Source organism: Abramis brama (genome assembly GCF_963993115.1).
Source record: "Abramis brama genome assembly, chromosome: 2".
In the NCBI taxonomy this organism is placed as follows: domain Eukaryota; kingdom Metazoa; phylum Chordata; class Actinopteri; order Cypriniformes; family Leuciscidae; genus Abramis; species Abramis brama.
In genome coordinates this window covers 32,541,420-32,564,903 of record NC_139964.1, presented here as the reverse complement: position 1 = coordinate 32,564,903, position 23,484 = coordinate 32,541,420, and the positions used below count along the sequence as shown (strand labels likewise).

The 23,484-nt window shown below is 37.0% G+C and overlaps 1 protein-coding gene across 3 annotated transcripts in view; it reads right to left on the bottom strand.

Moving 5' to 3' along the window:
• grin2bb (glutamate receptor, ionotropic, N-methyl D-aspartate 2B-b) overlaps positions 1-23,484 on the bottom strand; it is a 100,178-nt gene that overhangs the window by 71,962 nt on the left and 4,732 nt on the right. For all 3 annotated transcript variants that reach the window (XM_084094336.1, XM_084094337.1, XM_084094338.1), the window contains exon 2: positions 12,476-13,078. In XM_084094336.1, the coding sequence (XP_083950462.1) occupies positions 12,476-13,078 (603 nt within the window). The remainder of the gene's footprint in view (positions 1-12,475; positions 13,079-23,484) is intronic.

The window sequence follows — 23,484 nt, the reverse complement described above, 5'->3', positions numbered from 1 at the left end:
TTTTCAGTTTACCTTTTCACTTAAATTTCCATAACAATAATATAATTTTAATTTGCAATAAAAAGTTATTATATACACTGACATTCAAAAATGTGGGGCAAGGCTGCATTAAATATATCAAAAGTGACAGTAAAAAAGACTTTCACAAAATTTGTTAAAAAAAAAAAGATTTTACATAAACACTGTTCCTTTGAACTTTCTATTCTACAAATAATCCTGAAAAAAAAAATCCATACAAATTTTAAGTGGCACAAAATGTTTTCAGAATTGATGATATTAAGATTTGTTTCTTGAGCATCAAATCAGCGTGTTAGAATGATTTCTGAAGGATCATGTGACACTGAAGACTGGAGTGATGATGCTGAAAATTAGGAATAAATTACATTTTAAAATGTATTCAAATAGAAAACAGTTATTTAAAATTGTAAAAATGTTTAACAATATTACTGTTTTACTGTATATATATGAAGAGTTCAGATGCAAAAGCCTCTAAGTGCCATCTGAAATTTTCTTCTAGAATGATCATTTTTGTCAAGCTCGTATATTTAAGTTCAGTAATTTCACTTAAATGATAATTAATAGGTAATTTTCATTGCCATTTAATTGAATTTACTGAACTTATATATACAAGCTTGATAAAAATGATCATTCTAGAAGAAAATTTCAGATGGCACTTAGAGGCTTTTGCATCTGAACTCTTCATATATATACACTCATCTAAAGGATTATTAGGAACACCTGTTCAATTTCTCATTAATGCAATTATCTAATCAACCAATCACGTGGCAGTTGCTTCAATGCATTTAGGGGTGTGGTCCTGGTCAAGACAATCTCCTGAACTCCAAACTGAATGTCAGAATGGGAAAGAAAGGTGATTTAAGCAATTTTGAGCGTGGCATGGTTGTTGGTGCCAGACGGGCCGGTCTGAGTATTTCACAATCTGCTCAGTTACTGGGATTTTCACGCACAACCATTTCTAGGGTTTACAAAGAATGGTGTGAAAAGGGAAAAACATCCAGTATGCGGCAGTCCTGTGGGCGAAAATGCCTTGTTGATGCTAGAGGTCAGAGGAGAATGGGCCGACTGATTCAAGCTGATAGAAGAGCAACTTTGACTGAAATAACCACTCGTTACAACCGAGGTATGCAGCAAAGCATTTGTGAAGCCACAACACGCACAACGATGGGCTACAACAGTAGAAGACCCCACCGGGTACCACTCATCTCCACTACAAATAGGAAAAAGAGGCTACAATTTGCACGAGCTCACCAAAATTGGACAGTTGAAGACTGGAAAAATGTTGCCTGGTCTGATGAGTCTCGATTTCTGTTGAGACATTCAGATGGTAGAGTCAGAATTTGGCATAAACAGAATGAGAACATGGATCCATCATGCCTTGTTACCACTGTGCAGGCTGGTGGTGGTGGTGTAATGGTGTGGGGGATGTTTTTTTGGCACACTTTAGGCCCCTTAGTGCCAATTGGGCATCGTTTATATGCCACGGCCTACCTGAGCATTGTTTCTGACCATGTCCATCCCTTTATGACCACCATGTACCCATCCTCTGATGGCTACTTCCAGCAGGATAATGCATCATGTCACAAAGCTCGAATCATTTCAGATTGGTTTCTTGAACATGACAATGAGTTCACTGTACTAAAATGGCCCCCACAGTCACCAGATCTCAACCCAATAGAGCATCTTTGGGATGTGGTGGAATGGGAGCTTCGTGCCCTGGATGTGCATCCCACAAATCTCCATCAACTGCAAGATGCTATCCTATCAATATGGGCCAACATTTCTAAAGAATGCTTTCAGCACCTTGTTGAATCAATGCCACGTGGAATTAAGGCAGTTCTGAAGGCGAAAGGGGGTCAAATACAGTATTAGTATGGTGTTCCTAACTTCCTAATAATCCTTTAGGTGAGTGAATATATATATATACAGTGAGGAAAATAAGTATTTGAACACCCTGCTATTTTGCAAGTTCTCCCACTTGGAAATCATGGAGGGGTCTGAAATTGTCATCGTAGGTGCATGTCCACTGTGAGAGACATAATCTATAAAGAAAAATCCAGAAATCACAATATATGATTTTTTAACTATTTATTTGTATGATACAGCTGCAAATAAGTATTTGAACACCTGAGAAAATCAATGTTAATATTTGGTACAGTAGCCTTTGTTTGCAATTACAGAGGTATATAGCACTATATAGCACTATAAAGCACTATAAAGCACTATAGTGCTTTTCTACATTAGCAGTGTGTCATCATAACTACTGTATTCATGAGATTGTGTGACACCAGCAAGAAACAGCACTGAAACATGGGTCACAACACAAGTGTTCGCTTGCAATGTGCAAATGCAAAAGTGTTGCATGGCTTCCCCTGCGATGCTGACAGCAACAGGCTTTCAATCAAAAACACTTCTTTTTTTTCAGCAGAGTGTCTAGATTTTTGGAGAGGTGGACTGGAGGATCATTTGAAACAAGGCACTGATAGTATCAGCCTGACATTGATAGCGTCAGCTTTCAAAACACTATCCATTAGTGAGGCCACCAGTGAAAATATTCCCATTTTGCACCACACCATAGTAGTCCACACCACAACTATAACAATACAAACGGCAGAGAGGAACGATATCACTGGAATCACTTTCAGCAGGATTTTTTTCCAGCTGATGAACGATAAAAACAATGACAGCCAATCAGAATCCATCCTGCTGTAACGAGCTCGAGCATTTAAAGCGGCAGACGACAAAACTGCAGCGCAGATAAACAGAAAAAAGTCGTCCGCTGGTGTGGACGCTGATATATAGTTATTGTTATAGTTAACTTTATAGGTGTCAGCAGCACTCAAGAGGAATTCACATGCCATTATCAGAAATTTGCTTATTTGATTAGTGAGAAATATTGTAGAATCTAAAATATATTTCTGATTGATTTTATGTCATAATGTTTCTTCTTTTAAAGTAAATTTAAAGATAAATTTAATATCTTAAAGATATTTAAAAAAATATATATATATATAATAAAGAAGTTTAGTCAGAAAAAAAGTTAGATTTTATAGTTAATCTTTTTTTTATATTTCCGTTTGGATTAAATTTAATTTATTAGGTTAGATTGTTTCCTAGTTTTTCAATGTAAAATTCTGAAGCCTGCTGTGTTGTGAATCAGTGTTGCAGAATAACAGACTCTAAAGTGACCACAAATGCGAAAAATGAAGTCACGCGGATTCACAACAGTTTCAACTGATTAAATAAAACATTTGAAAAAAAGAAATGGACAGATGTGGCATACTAAAACATAGCAGACGCAAATGACTGAAAATGCAAATGCAGAAGAGAATGTACTGTGCTCTCTCTGAGTGTGAGTGTGTGTGTGTGTGTGTGTGTGTGTGTGTGTGTGTGTGTGTGTGTGTGTGTGTGTGTGTGTGTGTGTGTGAGAAAGTACGTGCGAGCAAATGTGTTGGATGAACCGGCCAAGCAGGTGCATCTAAACTCTCCCTGCTATACTCAACATGCACATCTAATGCTTCCATGTGCCATTTTGCATGTGTTCCCATTAAGCATGAAATTAGCAGTGCGACTGCGCTCCTATGACTCCCCATTAACACTCACGCACGGAACGGATAAGCCAGCACAATGCTTACCTAGAGTTAGTATGGTGGACAGAGTCCAATGTCACGGAGTAAAGTCACAGAATTAGAAACAAGTCTTAATAATGCTTATAATGGCTTATGTACGTATACTAGATGATTTTTCCGACCCCCCCCCCCCCCCCCCCCCCATTTCTGCCTGTATATAATACAAATCTATATATCTCCATCAACTCCACTGCTCTTGGGAACGAAGAAGAGTCATAAAACAAAGATAACAGTGCAATTATGTATGTGTGGTTGGATGGAAAGGCATCAAGCATGGTAAAATGTTTCCACTAATTCAATTAGCCCCTTATCGAGCTCCTCAGTGGCTTACGAGAGGATGTGTTATGTTTTAACAAACCTTCACCAACACTAAAAAGAGCTCCTCTCCATGTAACACCCTGCAGATATGGCAAAAAATAGATCTAGAACAAAGAGATTGCTGACAGACGAGTTGAACATTCCCAATGCGTTTAAAACGGATCTATGTACATCTAAAATTAATGGGAGACATAAAAAATACCAAAATTAAAAAAGTAAGTTATTGTATTTTGCAAGTTGAAGTCAACTCTCAAGTCTTAACCATGAAGTTCATGTTTACTTTAACACCAATGACCTACGGCTTCATCAATCAATAATCATTTGGCAGTTCATTCTGAATCAGTCTCTGGTTGATTTATTCCAGTGTTTTGGATCATAATCACATTGCATATCTAAACCGACAATTAAAAAAGAATTTTAAAAAGTCATAATCAAAATATAGGAACATGTCCTGTGCGAACGGCTGTTTAGTCAACCTCGGACAGACTGAACTGAAACTCAACTGCAAAACAGATTGTGGACTGTAGCAGTGTTATTTTATATATAATATTATAGTATTTATTAATATTTTGAATAGTTTTTATTTTTATATGTACATTTTTCTATTTAAGTTTAAGTATTATATAATATATTTGAAGGTGCTTTCAAGATCCAGAAGGAAGACCAATCAGTGCAAATAAGTAACTGTATATATGGAAGATGCTCTAATAATTTTTGTCATTTTAGTACTTCAACTTGTTTTTATTTCATTTGGTTTCCAATGCATATATATATATATATATAGTGAGGAAAATAAGTATTTGAACACCCTGCTATTTTGCAAGTTCTCCCACTTAGAAATCATGGAGGGGTCTGAAATTGTCATCGTAGGTGCATGTCCACTGTGAGAGACATAATCTAAAAAAAAAAATCCAGAAATCACAATGTATGATTTTTTAACTATTTATTTGTATGATACAGCTGCAAATAAGTATTTGAACACCTGAGAAAATCAATGTTAATATTTGGTACAGTAGCTTTTGTTTGCAATTACAGAGGTCAAACGTTTCCTGTAGTTTTTCACCAGGTTTGCACACACTGCAGGAGGGATTTTGGCCCACTCCTCCACACAGATCTTCTCTAGATCAGTCAGGTTTCTGGGCTGTCGCTGAGAAACACGGAGTTTGAGCTCCCTCCAAAGATTCTCTATTGGGTTTAGGTCTGGAGACTGGCTAGGCCACGCCAGAACCTTGATATGCTTCTTACAGAGCCACTCCTTGGTTATCCTGGCTGTGTGCTTCGGGTCATTGTCATGTTGGAAGACCCAGCCTCGACCCATCTTCAATGCTCTAACTGAGGGAAGGAGGTTGTTCCCCAAAATCTCGCAATACATGGCCCCGGTCATCCTCTCCTTAATACAGTGCAGTCGCCCTGTCCCATGTGCAGAAAAACACCCCCAAAGCATGATGCTACCACCCCCATGCTTCACAGTAGGGATGGTGTTCTTGGGATGGTACTCATCATTCTTCTTCCTCCAAACACGTTTAGTGGAATTATGACCAAAAAGTTCTATTTTTGGTCTCATCTGACCACATGACTTTCTCCCATGACTCCTCTGGATCATCCAAATGGTCACTGGCAAACTTAAGACGGGCCTTGACATGAGCTGGTTTAAGCAGGGGAACCTTCCGTGCCATGCATGATTTCAAACCATGACGTCTTAGTGTATTACCAACAGTAACCTTGGAAACGGTGGTCCCAGCCAGGGCTTAATTTGAGCCGGAACACGCCGGAACATGTTCCGTCACCTCCGACATTGGATCCGGAACCTTTTTTATTGGATCCGGCACCTCCTGTGTGACTAAAATTAATTGCCTAAATGAAAAAAATAAAATTACTGTTTGTGTAGTGTTCAATGTTTGTGACACATGACTTGCGTGCTTGTTGTGCTAGTTGAGATTGCTGTTAGCCTCGATCGTTTCACTCAGGGGAAAAATGTCAAAAAGACAGAAAAGTTTGCTTAACTTTTTCAAATACGCTGGCCAGTCAGATCCCAAACAAGCAAAAATCGTTTCCGCTGATCAAGAAGGAGACCACGGTGGACACAGCAGTAGTATCGACATAATATCTCGTTATTTCGACATAATAAGGGGACATTCTAATCTGCATTAAGCCACATTAAGCGTTCTTATAATGGTTTTCTATGGGAGGAAAATGCTTAACGTGTAAATGCGTTCATATTCTGGGCTCATATGATTTTTTGTACATAGCATAGCCTACTTTGTTATGATTTTAGTATCATAATGATTAATAAATGCACGCACAATTATCCGTGAACTTGATTTGAACAAATGCCTTTCAACTTGTGTGTGCAAAATTAAATGAATGTGCAGCAATTTGTACAAATAGAGAGTATGTAGGCCTACTATACTGTTGTAGCCATTAAAAAAGCGCATTTAGTTTCATATTTGTTAAAATATTCTAATGTTGTTGTTTTTTTCCATTTATGTTGATTTATGAAAAGTGAACAGCACGACGATAAGATAAGCGACGATGCGCAATATGAGACATGGAGCGGGTCAGACATGATTTTGACCACTTCATCAAGTTGTTTTGTAGAAAGCCTTTCTTTAAAGTGAATTTCGTTTTGTATAAATTGTATCTTAATTTTAATACATTTTTCATCAACCAATTGCCTGGATTTAATGAATAAGAAACAAATATAACAGACAATCATGGAGGCGCCCGCGCGGTCACTTGCATTGCATGTGAACTGGAGCACATCCTAACTTAACGAAACTCAGTGTATGCCTCACACAGACATAAAAAATACATCAAATACACAAAGCTTGAAATGTCTTTAAACGAAATAATTCAAAACGAAAAAAGAAAAAGGCTACTCTCTGATTATGTAATCCATTAGGCCTATTTATGTGCATTTCTCTCTATAGGCGCGTTCACACGGAGATGGCGATCGTCAACTTCATCTTTGCAGCCGAGTGACACTGTCAGAGAAAACACTTGTTTATTAATAAAAATCAATACACGCGTCACCGGATTTACAAATGCACGCACACATATTATGTCGAAATAACGAGATATTGTGTTGAAATAACATTATTATTAATAATAATATCTTTTAGAATATTTGATTGAATGCTGAATGTTGCGCTTGTTCAATTTAATAAAATTAAAACTTTAATTGTGATCATTAACATAACTGAATATTAAATATTTAGTGGCCAAGTTTTGCGCAGCTCCCCCCGTCAATGATCTAGCACCCCCTCAGCACATGCGTTAAAAATTATCTGGCGCTGTCCCTGCAGAGAAGCTACGTAGGCAGTGTAATTATTTTTATTTTTTTTGTTCCGTTACCTCCAACCCCCGTTTTGAGTCGCCGGATCCACCCCCCCTCTGCGCTCCGGGACCTCCCACTTTACAAATTAAGCACTGGTCCCAGCTCTTTTCAGGTCATTGACCAGCTCCTCCCGTGTAGTTCTGGGCTGATTTCTCACCTTTCTTAGGATCATTGAGACCCCACGAGGTGAGATCTTGCATGGAGCCCCAGTCCGAGGGAGATTGACAGTCATGTTTAGCTTCTTCCATTTTCTAATGATTGCTCCAACAGTGGACCTTTTTTCACCAAGCTGCTTGGACATGCACCTACGATGACAATTTCAGCCCCCTCCATGATTTCCAAGTGGGAGAACTTGCAAAATAGCAGGGTGTAGCTCAAATAGCTTGCAAAATAGCTCACTGTATATATATATATATATACATATACATATATATATATATATATATATATATACATAAAAATATTATATATATATATATATATATATATATATATTATATTTACATATACAGTATATTATATATGTGTGTGTGCATGTATGTATTTATAAACACACAGACATGCACACACATAAAATATATATAGGCCTATATAAACACAATAATATATATACACACATATATTATATAAACAAACTTTTATTTGAGATAAATGTGCAGCATTTGATAGCACAATTTTTAAAATTATTATTAAGCTTTTAATTATTAAGTTTTTTATCCAGCATTTATAATTTGTTTAATATTTTTAATCATTTTAATTTTAGTTAACAATAACAACACTGGACTGTAGACCTGTGATAAGTATATTCAATGATATAAATAAAAATCAAAGCATCTTTTCCACTTCTAAAGCAACTTTTGTGTATTATTCAGTGCTTTCATCTGCCACAACAAAGTCATTTCTAAGAATTTTCTTCATATTGATATATATATATATGATTAATTGTGAATAATTAGTTTGTTTAGTCTCCAGCATGACAATATATTTAATATTCTCAGTCAGTCCCTAAAATTCATCCAGTGAAAAAGTATCACGTCCACCGTTCACATTTCAATTTTCAGTTCACATCAAGCATGATTCTCTGTAACGAGATCTTGACACATCAACCATCTGCAGCCATACACATCAAAGAAGCACCAATCAGGAAAACTGATCTGAGCTGCATGTTCAGTGAACTTCTTCTTGGAAATAAACTGCAGTCTGTGTTTGGATAAATAGTGTCCCTCTTGAGAAATATAAAGCAACCTGTTCCATTAAAGCAACGGCTGTTCAGGATGGGGGTCACTGATTTACCACCAGGTTTCAGCAGTAATGGCTGCCCCCTTAAACACCCCGAGAACACTGGGTGTACTGAGTTTCCGAAAACTGTTTAAAAATAAGTCTCCTTGGGACGGCCGTGATTATGCATGCAGCTGCAAAAAGCTTGAGAATGTTGTGTTAAAGTCTAGGTAATATTTGTCTGCACGGTGTATTTAACATTGCGGGTGTCTGCAGTTATCGTCCTCATCTGTTTCTCCTTTTTTCCAAGATGACAAAATAAATGTACTTGACTCCCTGTTTTTTACTGTGTGGCATTTACAAAAAGTCCCTCTGACATTTCCTTCTCTTTCTGCACTTTTCTCACTCCCTCCGTCTCATCTTTTTTTTATTACTTTCTTTCTTATTGGCCAGAGAGAAAAAAAAAACATTGTCTTTTGAAAAACAAATCTGCATAGCTTTTATTTTCTCTCTAATTCTCTCTCCCTTTCTTCTGCCTCTTTGGAACACAGTCATCTTAATGAAGCACATTGCAGGTAGTTCACGACAGCACTGACAGTACACAGCACTATGCGTTCTGTCACATCTCTTTCCAGCACTTTCAGACCTCCACTGACTTAACAGCAGGCACAAGTCTGCTAAACAACTCTGACCTTGGCGGAAAAAAAGGGAAAGAGAGGAACATGTGGAAACATGCATGAGAGGAATCGAAGATATTGAGGGGGAAAAAGAAGAGACAGTGTGGCTCTGTTCCAAACCCGAGTGAGTCTACTGTCTACACACGCAGCTACTCTCCAAGCATCCTAATCAAGCGTTCTCAGGAATGATCTACATACACAACTTAATGCCACTCATCTATTAAGTGTAAGGTTTAGGTGAACCACTTCTTTTAAGTGCACTTAAAGTGCACTTCTTAAGTGTCTTTAAGGTTAGTTATCTAAACATTTTGGTTAAAGTCACCATGAAATGGAATTTGGCCATTCTTGTTTTTTCTATGGAATATTTGAGGATTAATTATAAATGATTTATCCATGCACATCATTTTTATTTATTTTTAATTCATGTATACCCTCGAAATCTTTAAATCAAGATAACATCCCTTCTCACTTGCAGCTCCCCGGCTAAGACAAATATATTCTAGGAAAGTTTTGCTAACGCTCCCATGAAGTTATGAAAACGTTATTTCTGAATTAAATTTTAAAACTTCAAAACGTTTCTTTCGTTTATGCTAACGTTAAGGGAATATTACTTTTAAAGCAGCGCTATGCAGTTTTGGCAATTTCTTTTTTTTCGCTTTTTACTCGCGGGTTTCTCTATAGAGCTCCCCCTACAGCTTCGGAATAGATATTTGACAACAATGTTGTCAAAACTCGTTGGCAACTCTCCCCCCTCCCATTTTCTCCCTGCTGTCATGTGCATTTGTTTTCAAAGAAGCCGGTGAACGCACGGAGCCATGTCCACTGAGGTGTGTATGATACACAGAATGTTTAGATAGTGTATGTGTGGAGTGCCGTAAAGCAATTCGTTACATCACGAGACCTGATATCACGCGATATCACGCCCGCCAGCCCAAAGATGCAAGGGTGGTTTTTCTGCTCAAAGGCGCTAGGGGGGTGTGAGAAGACCACCATTCAACCCGAAAACAGTCATATAACCATTCCAATGACTCTGAAGCTGTTCAGTTAAGGTAAAAAAAACCTGCATAGTTCACCTTTAAATGTTCTGCGAACAAGAAGTAGGCTAACCTTTAAAATATGTTAGACAAATGTTCAACTAAAAGGTTTCAGAAAAAAACGTTACATGAACGATGTATAAATAAAGATATTTTGCTAACGTTTTAAGAACATTATTAAATACTAGATAACTTTGAAATGTTATTAATCTGTGTTTTAATCTGTCTCTTTTGTCCACTTTCAACCACTTATGTCTTCATTTATTTGAGGGGAGGGTCAATGGGCTGGTAAATGTATGGGCTTTTCAGATCTTTTGATCTAATGGACGAAATAAGCTTGAAGTCATTTACATATGAACGTGACTGGAAACAACAGAAAAACATACGGAGAGCATCAGCTTTCTTTCTGCTCTGACAGCCACAAGACCAGCCGAACGCTGTGAGTGTGTGTTAGAAATCAGGAATGGTGAGAAAACATTGTGCTTGGTACATTTTTTATCTTCAAACCAAACTTGGGTATTCAGCCGACAAAGTTTAAATCCCCTCTGACTAGCGCGCTTCCCATAGTGTTCATGCATTAGGTCAGTAAGCGGAGAGAAGGCTCTTTTGCGGCTGTTCGAACACATTCGACCACATGAGCGTTTACACTACGAAAGCAATCCAGTCTAATGTGTTTTCGACTACCTCTGGAAGTGGTCAAAGTGAACAAGCTCAAAATGTTTTGGACACCGTTTACACCTGTATTTAGCGGCGTCTACTTGTGATCCAATCGATCAAAACGCATCTTAATACCAGGTCTAAACAGGGTTTAAAAGAAAATTTGTTTATAACATTGAGAGAACCTTGCCAGAACGTTCCCTGTTATCTAGGTCTTCTCTTCTCTGATGAGGTTTTTTGGCGCAAGGGGGGACAACATGTCACTAATATGAGATCACAGCAGTAGCAAACCACAAAGATCCAGTCAATTCCTGATGGACAAAATCAAGCCCCGCCCTAAATCTTTTATTGTTCGAGAAGCGGTTTCATGATATACGTTACAACAGAGAAAAAAAGATCAAAACTTCCATTTCATGCTGACTTAAAAGACAAATATGGGTCCTTTCTACATGAATGGAGAAAGACTTAAATTCAAAACTGTATGTTAAAAATATATTTCAATTACATTTTTCAAATCAGCACTAAACAACAACAATGGTATCATCACCTTTGTTTGCTCAATATTTGTATTAAATAACAGGCTGGTCCAGTTACTGAACAAGCGTGTTCTAGAGATTTTTATTTCCATTCATATTTTCAATGAGTGGTTTATCTTGTCATACCTGTATTTGTAACTTGAATGGTTGAGTCTCTCTGCTTCCAGTTATTTTAGCTGTACAAAAATGGTCCTTTATACTACTTGATACTGCATGAACTTGAACTGGTAATTGATATTAATACAGTGGTTTGTAGCACAAATAGTTTTACCATTTACTGCACTTTATTCTTAGTTATTTACCTTTAGCGGCTAATAGATAGGAAGTCTTGCACATTCATGAACAAATTGCTTCTGCTTTGCATAATAAAGTAGATAGCCTAAGTACAAAAAGAACTTACATTAACTTTTTATCTGCACTTTTCAATATACTTTAATATACAAACATACATACATACATACTGACATATATACGTGTATATATCATTCAAATATATTGAAAAGATTGATAAAATTCTCTCTAATAAATACAAACATATTAGCAAACATGGATTAACAAGGATTTATAGCATTTATTATTTTTTGTTAATGTTAGTTAATTGTTCATTGTTTGTTCAATGTTCAATGTTCAAATTTGTTGGATCACCATGCGTACATGATGTTAACAAATATCATTTCTGATTTTAAATATTAGTAAATGTTGAGATTTACATTAACTAAGATTAATAAATGCAGTAGAAGCAATTGTTCATTGTTAGCTCATGTTAACTAATGGAAAAGTGTAAAGTAAATGTACTAATATTAAGAAATAAATAAATGGCATTATGATTTATAATCAGCAAATCTTTCAACTCTGTAAACCATATTGGAACAAGCTTCACTTAGCTCATCACAATGCATTCTGGGATTGCTTTTTCCACTAAAAATACTTGTGTTTTAGAATCTGCTGAAAATGAAGTTTCTTATAAAGGCAGCAAAATGTATCCTCATCTGAACAACCTTTGCACCTAAAATGCCCTAAAATGTGTAGGTAGCAGTTACGTCTTTCATACCTTGGCGGCCATGATCATGGAAGAGCCTCCGCGGATGCCCAGGATGGGGATGTGCGTCTGAGCCGAGATGAAGTCCAATATCTGGGCGATGGCCTCCTGATCGGTATCGTCCCCAAACACCACGCCCTGGAGCCAGTTCCGTGACATTAGAGCACAGATGCGGTTTATGATACTCTTGGGGTCTGTTTCGTTCATTGTGACCAGCTCGACTTTAGGAGAGAGAGGCACGTGTAGGAAGTCCTCTTTCTCCAGACCTTCAGAGAGAGACACCTCGCTGGAGTTTCCCACAAGGATCACCGCGATGCTAAGGCCTTGAGCAAACTTTGGTGGCAAGGGAGGACCCACTGGATTGACTCCTGGTGGAGGATAATGAGGAGGGCTGATGATCGATTGGCCTCGCTCGCTGCCGGGCGTCCCGATCCCGCCTCCACGGCGAGACTCGCAGGTGGGGAAGAAGAAGAGAGAGAGGAGAAGCAACGAGAGGGAGAGGGTCGGTTTGGAAGAGGAAGCGAGGGAGACGAAAGACAGGACGCGACGGTCGGAGAAAGGGGAAGAGGAGAGGTGGAGGCTGACAAGCATGGCGGAGGAGTGAAGATACAGTCCCTGCAGACAGAGAAAAAGAGGAGACAGAGGGAGACAACTTTAGTTTGGGAGATGAATTCGCATCAAATCTACATGATCTGAACTTGACTCTGGCTGGTGAAAGTTGAGTCGCAGTACGCAAGTAAAGCTGACGAGCCTGTCGTTTTAAAAAGAGCATGTGTCCTCATTTCAACGGTCTGTCCTCTTCATTATTGACGTATGTTGGACAGAAATCACAGAAACTGGCAATCTTGAGAAATTAGGTCGTTTGCAACAGTAAACACACTTACGTTTATCTAACTAAGGACATGCAAAAGACTTCTAATGTTTTTACAATTAGAGCTACACTATGTCACTTTTTTCTTCAAAATTAACAACTTAAATAATGAGCGAGTACATCATTAAACCATCTTGCCCTAAATCACTACGGTAAGCCTATAATTATTTATTTTAAGAGAGGTCAGGACGGATTTAGCAAATTTTATAAAAATACAGTTTTATAGTTTTTATTTTTACCTTTAATAACATCCCAAATGGAGGTTTTGTCAAATCTGAGGACAATTTTGTCCCCAAATTATTATTTGACGCTTTTTATACTGGGGATTTGCCATTGACATCAGTTGTTTTTATCCTGAGCTAACTAATGCTATTTTCTGTCTCTTGTGGGGACATTTGTTCCTACAGTGTAGACAAAGCCTGGCCTACACATTCATGCACTTCAAAAATGAGCTCAAAGAGTTCAAATAACCTAGATTGTGAAACACAGTGAGAGAAAAAAGTAACTGTGTGTGTACAGAGAGAGATAAATAGGGAGAGTAATGTGTGCACAATGAATACCAAATGCAATCAGATGAATAAGATACAAGATGATTTATCAGCAAACAGCACACACAAACAAATACACACATAGTAACTGACATTGGCCAGTTACCTTTCTGTGATGTTTTTGAGGAACACTTATTGTTATTTAGAGCCATTATCATTAGCAGAGGTGTGAAACAAGTTAGTCATTAGGGAATACGTTTCTGTCTGTTTGTTAAAGGTGCAGTAAGTGGTTTCTGAAAGTGGATCGGACCGAGCAGCACAACATACTTGTAGCGAATCAGCAGCAGGGGGTGTATACACTCATGATGGGGGAGGAGAGCGAGTGAGCAAGAGGGAGATTTTAAGAAAGACTGTAGAAAGAGAGATGTCTGAGAGACATTACAAAAGATAAAAGGTCAGAATACTATCACTGTAAAAAGAAGGGTTATGATCAGGCAAGAGCTTTAGGACCCGCGTTAATATTAGCATTGTTTCTGCTCCATATGTGAGTATTGAGTAACATTGGTTTCACAGAAACAACACAATGCGTTTGTTGTAATGTTAGCTATAGTAATAGGACAGTTTTTGAGAGTCATTGTTTGTCTGGAGCTTCTGTGCTGCTGACGACTAACAACAAACTCTTGATTGTATTCTTGTGTACTGTATGTTTATTTTTTATTCTTCCTTGTCGTTTGTCATCTTCGGTTTTTTCGTTTTTCGCGAAGCATTATTTTGCTTTGCTTCAGCTATGATAAAGCTCTCATCCACACTTGCATTGAGTGTTTGTGCATTTTGGAGGAGGAGCAATGAAGGGAGGGGTGTGTTTGTTTGGGTTGATTTCAAATATCAACATTGTTTCTCATAAATCACTTACTGCACCTTTAAAGATGGAATAAATGAAACATACTAAAAAACACAAAATTATTTGATTAGTGCAGTTTCATTTCTTGACATTTTTCATTGAAACGGGAATTTGCGCAGACACTACCGTTCCAAAATTTGAGGTCAGTAAAACTAATACTTTTATACAGCAAGTATGCACTGATCAAAAGTAACAGTAAAGACATTTATAATGTTGCAAAAGATTTCTAGGTAACACTTTATTTTACAGTGTCCATGTTACATATGTTACATGTACTTACCATAGTAATATCAGTAAATTAGGTATAACTAGGGTTAAATTAGGCATAACTAGGGTTAGACATGCAACTAACCCTAAACCAAACCCTGATCCTATCCTAACCCTATAGTAAGTACATGTAGTTAATTAATAAGAAGATAAGAAGAAAATATTACTCAGTACTTAAATATATAATTACACTGTAACAATGACACCTTAAAATAAAGTGTAACCGATTTCTATTTCAGATAAATGTTGTTTGTTTGAACTTTTATTTTTTTTAAATCCTGGAAAAAAAATCATCATGGTTTTCACAAAAAACTATTACACAAAACAACGATTTTGAACATTGACAATAATAAGAAATGTTTCTTGAGCAGCAGATCAGCATATAAGAATGATTTCTGAAGGATCATGTGACACTGAAGACTGGAGTAATGATGCTGAAAATTCAGCTTTATATCACAGGATTAAATTACAATTTGAAATATATTCAAATAGAAAACTCTTCATTTAAATTGTAATAATACAATTCACAATATGCATATTTGATTAAATAAATGCAATCTTGGTGAGCAGAGACTTCTTCCATTTTGCGTGCAAAAAGCATTGTTTTTTTGTTTTTTTTTGTTTTTTTTGCAAACGGCATTAAAATCATGTATTTCCTTATATTACAGTAGATATTTAACCAGTAGCAGCCTATTTTTGGAGGGTAACAGACTAAACGACATGCCAGCTAACAGCCACAAAACTCATTTCAAGGGTCTTTAAAGAACAGGTAAAGAAAAACATGGTGGGTGAAGAGGAGGACAAAAGGATGAAAGGACAACATAAGGGAGGCATTACTCGGAAAGAAAGCAAACACGCTTGAAAAAGGAAGACTGCTTTTACAAGGCTAATTATTGGAGGTTTGTCAGTGCTAATTGCAGGTACACATGCTAATTGTGAATTAGCTCTCTCTGCTGCATACGAGAGAAGAGACGGAGGAGGACAAAGTGTGGGAGGAAGAAAGAGAAAGAAAGAAAGAGAGAGAGAGAGAGAGAGAGAGAGAGAGAGAACTCAGTTGAGGGGGAATGGAAAAGTATGGAGATGAGCTGCAAAAAGAAATTGAAAAAAACGGAAAAGAGAAAATTAGAAGACTAAACGAATGAAGCAGAGACAGAACGAGAGTAGTGACGAAAAGAGAAAACGTTCTAATAATCAGCTCATTAAGAGGAGGTAAGCAAAGTGAAGCACACAGATCGGAAGGATGAGCACTAGATAGGGAGATAGAAGACTAGGAGAACAGCAGTTGAGTGAACAAGAGAGGGAGGAGAGACTAAGATGCTCTATTTGGCTCTGCCTCTCATTTTAACAGCACTTGGTTTCCATAGCAACTATTCAAATGAACCTTCCTCCACACACACACAAACATAGCAGACTGCTATATACAGACACAGTTATATAGATTTTGTGGTCTTAAAGTCCATAGTAACACCTATTCACAGCCTATGAAAAAGGTATTTTAGAGACACATTGTGAACATACATGAAACCACCATCTCTTGCAATAATACTAATAATACTAAAAATAAATAAATGAAATAAAACACACACACCTCCCACGCATTTTCTCCTAAGGAGCTCAAGGCTCAATGTCAGCTCCAGGAATGTTTTATCAAAATGCATGTTACAGAACCGTCTGAAATGCTGATTGACAGCTGGGATATCAGATACACACCAATGATAGGTAGCAGACTTCTGAAAGTTCTCTCTTTGTGCTCAGGTGGCTTTAAGTCCAGTGTAAATTCATTTCCAGTTTCATTTGATGTTTACACAGTTTCTGGGTTAAACCATGAGGAACATAATTTATACGATATTATTAGTATATTACCATACTATTTTTTAAAACCAAGTCACATCAAATGTAAAAACACGTTTTCAAATGGAAATAAAAACTGTATATCAAGCCATTAAAATTTTTATTCTAATTAACTACATGATGTGCCGATTAATTAATCTTATTAATCACAAAATGATCACACATCAGTTTTGGCTGAGAAATTACCCCCAAAAGATCATTTAAAGTCATTAATGTGTTAAATGAGAAAAGCATCAAAAAGACATTACAAAAAGTAGCTTTAGAAAGATTTTTTTTTCATTTGATTCAACATTTAGGCTACAACGGCCATGTTTTTTATTTTTTTATAAGCTGCATCTGAATTACTTTTTAGATATATTTACAGTCCGTTTAGCAGCTCAGAGGTGGCCTGATTGCATTTACACTTTAATTACAATTGCATAAATAATGAAATGGGATTACTAGGTTTTAAATGGGTTTTTTATTAATATGGAAATATGAAATTATTTTGTTAATGAAATGATACTCTCAATAAGAAACCAAAACTGCCAGTAGGTGGCGGTAAATGTCTTAACGAGTAAGTCGTTGAGTATTTCATTCATTCAATTTGCTCAACAGGTCGATTCATTATCCACTGAATCAATACTTCACCCCATTGATTTGCTAAAAACGTGAAGTCAGTCAAAACGAAACACCGCTGTCTGTTGCTCGGAGACACACAACAGTTTTGCACAATAGTGGCTTTATAGGTCATATCTTCGTAGGCAAAATTGAGCAAAAACAGTCAATATTGTGTCTAAAATATAACACAATATTAACTTCTTATTTATTGAACTGTTGTATAAAATCAATATCACATTTGCACTCGTGCTTTTGGGACAAAAACAGCATTCATGTGATATTGCTTAAAGGGATAGTGAAATGAAAATTGTGTCACCATTTACTCATCCTCAGGTTGCATTAAATGCATTAATCATTTCAATGTGTTTTTTTTCTGTATTGTACTGATATAGCCAGTCACAGTGACATGAAGGCACGGCTTTTCACTTGTGTTTTTTCTTAATGTTAAACCCAAAGAGCTCAAGGCAGGTTTTGATCTCATTCTGAACCATTGTTGACTAGTGTAGCTGTTGAACTAGAAATGCACACATTATTTCAGTTGTTATATATTACATAAATACATCATATATACAGCTATTGTAATATTTGTAATTATTTGCTCTCAGACATACATGCTTGCACACTCAAACTGCATCTATCTCACTGTATATGGGTGTTTATTGTGAAGAATTCCAGTGTCGCTCAGCATTTGCTGGATGGCTACCACCAACGCTTAAGTTTAACTGACACAGACGACAAAAAATGTTACATATACACGCACATTCCCCGTGGTGCTGTATAATATCCATGCATCTGCCTGCTCCGATAGATTGCTCTCTCTTGATTTTCTGCGAGACAGTTGTGCCTGATTGACAATTGGCTTAAGACGAGAGAATGGCCCCCAAGGGCCTCAGATTGGCTACAATGGTCAGAAAGCTTCCAACAAGCCTGTGCAAGTGTGTTGGTGTCAGCTAAAATGCCACTTAGAATGATTTATTGATCTTAAAAGCAATCGATGATCAAAACTAGAACCAAACCAACATGATTACCGCAGTCCAGAACAAACCAAACAAGACTTACAAGTAAAACTGACACAATTAAACTGAGCGAACACAGGGAAGGGTAGCCGACGACATGCGTGACAGGTGATTCAAAGGTACCCTGACATTGTGCACATTTTAGAGGGCGAGAGAGGATGTGAAATGAATAAATACAAGTGTGTACATTTGAGCACTGTAACACATCTCTGCTTCTTTCATTGCTTTGGGAAACGCAGATAAGGCGTTTTTCTACGCAGTCCTCCATCTCAGTTCTTCCTGGCGAAGTAATAAATTATGTATTCAACAAAATGTTTGTACAAAAGCACATCACAGACTCCCTCCCATCTCATACGAGCTCTGTTTCAGAGCGGGGTGGGAAAGCTTTGATAACAACCAGAAACTGAATTAACATTCATTGATGCAGTTATACAGAATGAATTCCGATAAACCCGAGACAGTTGATTCAGTTTCCGGAACACACAAAAATGTTATTTAATTCAGCATAAAGAGATGACAGAGGTTTGTAACATATCGTGTAACAGAAGAACCGCACACACACATGCACGCGCATGCACTCACACACAGATCGCACTTAAAGTGAGAGATTAGGCTGTCTAGTAATCCAGTGCAACACTATGGAGGTATACTTCTTACGTAGGCCTGCCTTCTTACGTCAAATCTCTGGGTACATGCAACACACAAATACCGAAACAGGCAAATAACACTATCAGAGGGAAACAACTTGATATTTACCTCTAACTAAGCTCATTTCATACTTAGACATTTAGCCAGCATTTCTGTCTTGGCTTCCGTGCAAGCATACGTTCCCAAATACACACTTCGCACACACTCCAGTCTCTAAGGTATATCTGTCATATGGCACTGTGAGCGCGATTCCATTAACCAGTGTTTATGAACTCCTGCATCTGAGCTGTAACCTTTACTGAAGTGCTCTCTCCTCATAATGACGCCTAAATAACAGCCAGCAGCGGTTTGCTCTGATTGCAACTGAGGCATAGATGCCAAAATCAAGCTTCCCAGTATTAAATCAGATTTTTGTGAGAATTTTTCGATTATCATTTTGTTCACTGAGAATATCACAGGGTACGTTTATACACACTACAGCGGTCAATTCCCTGTCATATTTGACCATCTACTATCTAGGTGACAGTACAACCTCTAAATCTCTGTGTACAAGATTTTTACAAGATTCAATTTTTTTGAAAATTACATTCACTTCTGGGCTATAATTTGATTTGCAGTTAGGTTAATGAATATTATGTGACAACTGCTGGTGTCATCTGAATTAACAGATGTCTCAGTTTAATTTGATGTACATTACCATTCAAAACTTTGGGGTCAGTATTTTTTTTTTTTTTAAGAAATTGATACTTATTCAGCAAGGATGCATTACATTTATCAAAAATAGAAAAGCCTTGTAAATGGTTATAAAAAGCTATTTCAATTCAAATAAATGCTGTTCTTTTAAACTTTCTGTTCATCAAAAAAAAATGTTTCTTGAGCAGCAAATCAGCATATTAGAATGATTTCTGAAGGAAATGAAAATGTTACTTTAGCCACCATAGGAATAAGTTACTTTTTCAAATATTGTAAAATAGAAAACAGTTACTTTAAATTGAAATAATATTTCGGAATATTACTGTTATTACTATTTCATTTGATCAAATAAATCCAGCCTTGGTGAGCATGAGACTTCTTTCAAAAAGATATTAAAAATCTTACCGACCTTAATGATAGTGTAACATTTATTCAACCTTTGACCTAAATATTAAAAAGCCTAGAAAATAGCCCATTAGCCCATTTGTTATGTGTTCAATAATATTTGAACCTTTTTTAATTTAAATGCTTAAAATAAATGGTTTAAAATCAAAAATAACGCACAAAATCTAAACAATGTCTGTTTTGTAATGGTGTTACAATCCACTCCACCTATTGTTGTACCACAGTTATGAAATTACACAGTTGTCGGGTAAATTTAAATTCAGGTAAATATGAGATACGTTTGAGTTAGAAAGTGTTCTCCCTCATGTCATGAAAACATGCAGCACTACAAACACAATGCTACTAGCAGATGCACACAGAGACTCACAAAAACACCCAAATGAACAGACATGTTCACACACACACATACATGCATACATACATAAACACATACATGTATACACACATACATACACACATACATGCATACATACACGCATACATACAAACATATATACATACATACATACATGCATGCATACTAGGACACACACAACTCAGCCCTAAACATATGCAAATCCATATGGGCCCTTTAAACTGAACTTATGTTACCCACAACTTCACACACCTATACAAACACACAGGATGTGCGAGATTCTACGTGGAAAGTTTTCTTGGCCAGCAGATACGGAGGAAAAGCAGCACTACTAGTGTACGCCAAATACTGTAAATGTTATGAATGGCTGCAACCATAACATCTGTATCAGACCGTACACACTCTGACAGACACGAGCGCAGTGATGAGCAGGTTTTCGGGTGAGAGATCACTTCCTCCCCTGAGGGCTTGGTGATGGCCTGCTTCTGTTTTGACCAATCACACGCGAGCATTGGCTCACCCCCCCTGCCCATTGGTCATGGGTAATTAATTACCAAGCTGTTCCTTGTTTAGGCCAAATGAATATCAGCACATGGTTACCATGAAACAATGAGCCCCATCCCAAATCACTCAATCGTCCACTCCTCGGTGCTTTGTAACACACCATGTAGCGTTCGCTAATGGACACCAAAGGGATACGAACGTGAGCTGTGATGTGGTGTAGTGCATCCTTTACTAGTTTTAAATCACTTGGACTTCCACTACTGGTATTAAACCATTATGAGCACTATGACTTTTTCCTAGTCCAAAACATAATTTGCAAAGATCATATATAGTTAGGCCACAGATGCTCAATCAACATTTTCTGTTATTAACAGTTTGTTGAGTTGGCATGATTCCTCTTTATTCAATGCCTGATTAGAAACCCTCCAAATGATTTGAATCTTACAAAATCACTATAGCCTATGTTTTATGACCATTCATGTTTTTATATAATGCTGCATATAACCTTATATAACTGAAGCTGAAGAGTGTGAAATTAAACATTTCTTGTTCTTTGTATTTTTTATGATCAGAAAACTAGCTTTGCACATCACTAGGCGATTAGCCTGCTAGCTTATACATTTGCTACATTGTGTACATATGTTTTTGATTAATCAGGCATTACAAATCACTACTGCTTGAGGTTCTAGGTGGACTCAACTGAACACCTGACCGATACACACACTTAGTATATATATATATATATATATATATATATATATATATATATATATATATGAAAGTATACTTTTATTATGTATCTAATGTGAATGTTTGCAATCTTTCCAGATCTTTCCTATATCCAGAGACCTGACATGAATGGTAGAATAAGGCCAGTGAAGAATAAGTCAATTTCACACTTTTAAAAGGTCTCCACATGCCAAAAAATGTAAAATGGGATTTATATGACATTTGGAAAAAAAAATCATTCACAATGCACGTCTACTTTTGAACGGCCGTCAATGTGTGCCCCAAGATGGCACAGTTACAGCATCTACCAGCAAGGGTTAACTGGACCGTACCAACCAGCCAAACCTTGACCCCTTGGCATAAAGATCATTATTAGCTATTAATACATGTTTGATTGAGTTTTATATTAAAATCTAGAGGACGGTAAATCTCCAGGAATAAGATTGAGCATCCCTGCAGTAAAAGCAGACAGCAAGAAAATGCAGACCAAACGTTTCTTAGGTGACAGCTAATCTGATATATCCAGTATTTCACACTTCAAAAAAAATAAAAATAATAACAACAGCAAAGCAAAATATGGTATTGAACTGCAGTGTTTGGTATAAAGATATTTTGATTGTTGTCTGCCGTGCATATCTGCTTCCTCGCAACTTTCTCGCCCATATCCTCCATTCCAAAGAAGCAGAATGTCATTAAACTACATAATGAATGACATAATGCCATTAAATATGCATATCACTCATCTCAGAGACTTATGACACTGTGCATGACTGGACAAGAGCTCATTAAGTCACTGTAACTCTATCCGTAATGAAGTCATGCGCTGTGATTAAGGCTAAGCTTTAACTAGCATAGTGAACGAGGGACGAGAGCCAAATTCACTCATATGGTGATGGAGGTGTGAATTACAACAGGTGCACATTGATAAAGTGGCAATTCATCCCCATGAGGGGGAGGAGGGTCAAAAGACACACACATGCACACTCAGCCGTACTTGCCTGTTAGCAAACTGACCTGTGCCATAAGGTATTCCTTTTGACCTGATTACACGAATGAACTCTGTGTTAAATGCGCCCATTACACATACACACAAACACACACTGGAACCAAATCCCCTTAATTTGTTAGCCAATACTGTTAAAGCCGACGAGAAAAGACCAGTGCAGGATAATGACCTCTGTGTCATGTCAATCCATCTCTCCTGCTGCCACAAACACTTTCACACACAAACGTTTGTGCACTTCAGCAGACAACAGTTTGAACTCTGTATACCCTGCTTTTACTTTTCAGTTTTATCTGACCGTTTACTGCTGTTTACAAAAAAATGAAAACACACTTTCAATTTTATTCAGTTTAGCAGTGAGTTAAGAGCTCTTTTTCTTTATATGTCTGTTTTTTCTTCTTTTTATTGGAAGTTTTGTGCATTTACCAATTAGAGCTGCACGATTCTGGATCAACTGAGAATCACAACTTTTTTTGTTTCAAACGGAGATCACGATTCTCCCTTGATTCTGTACAGACAACTAAACAAAATAACGTGTCATTTACTAGAGGTTCTGACAAAATGATAAGTGCTGCAGTCTATTTAAAATGTTTAAAAAATCGGTTTGAATGAATGATTAAATGACTCACTCATAAATACTTCACTTGTTTCATTACTGGATGAATCAGCGTTTTTGAACAAATCTTTTGA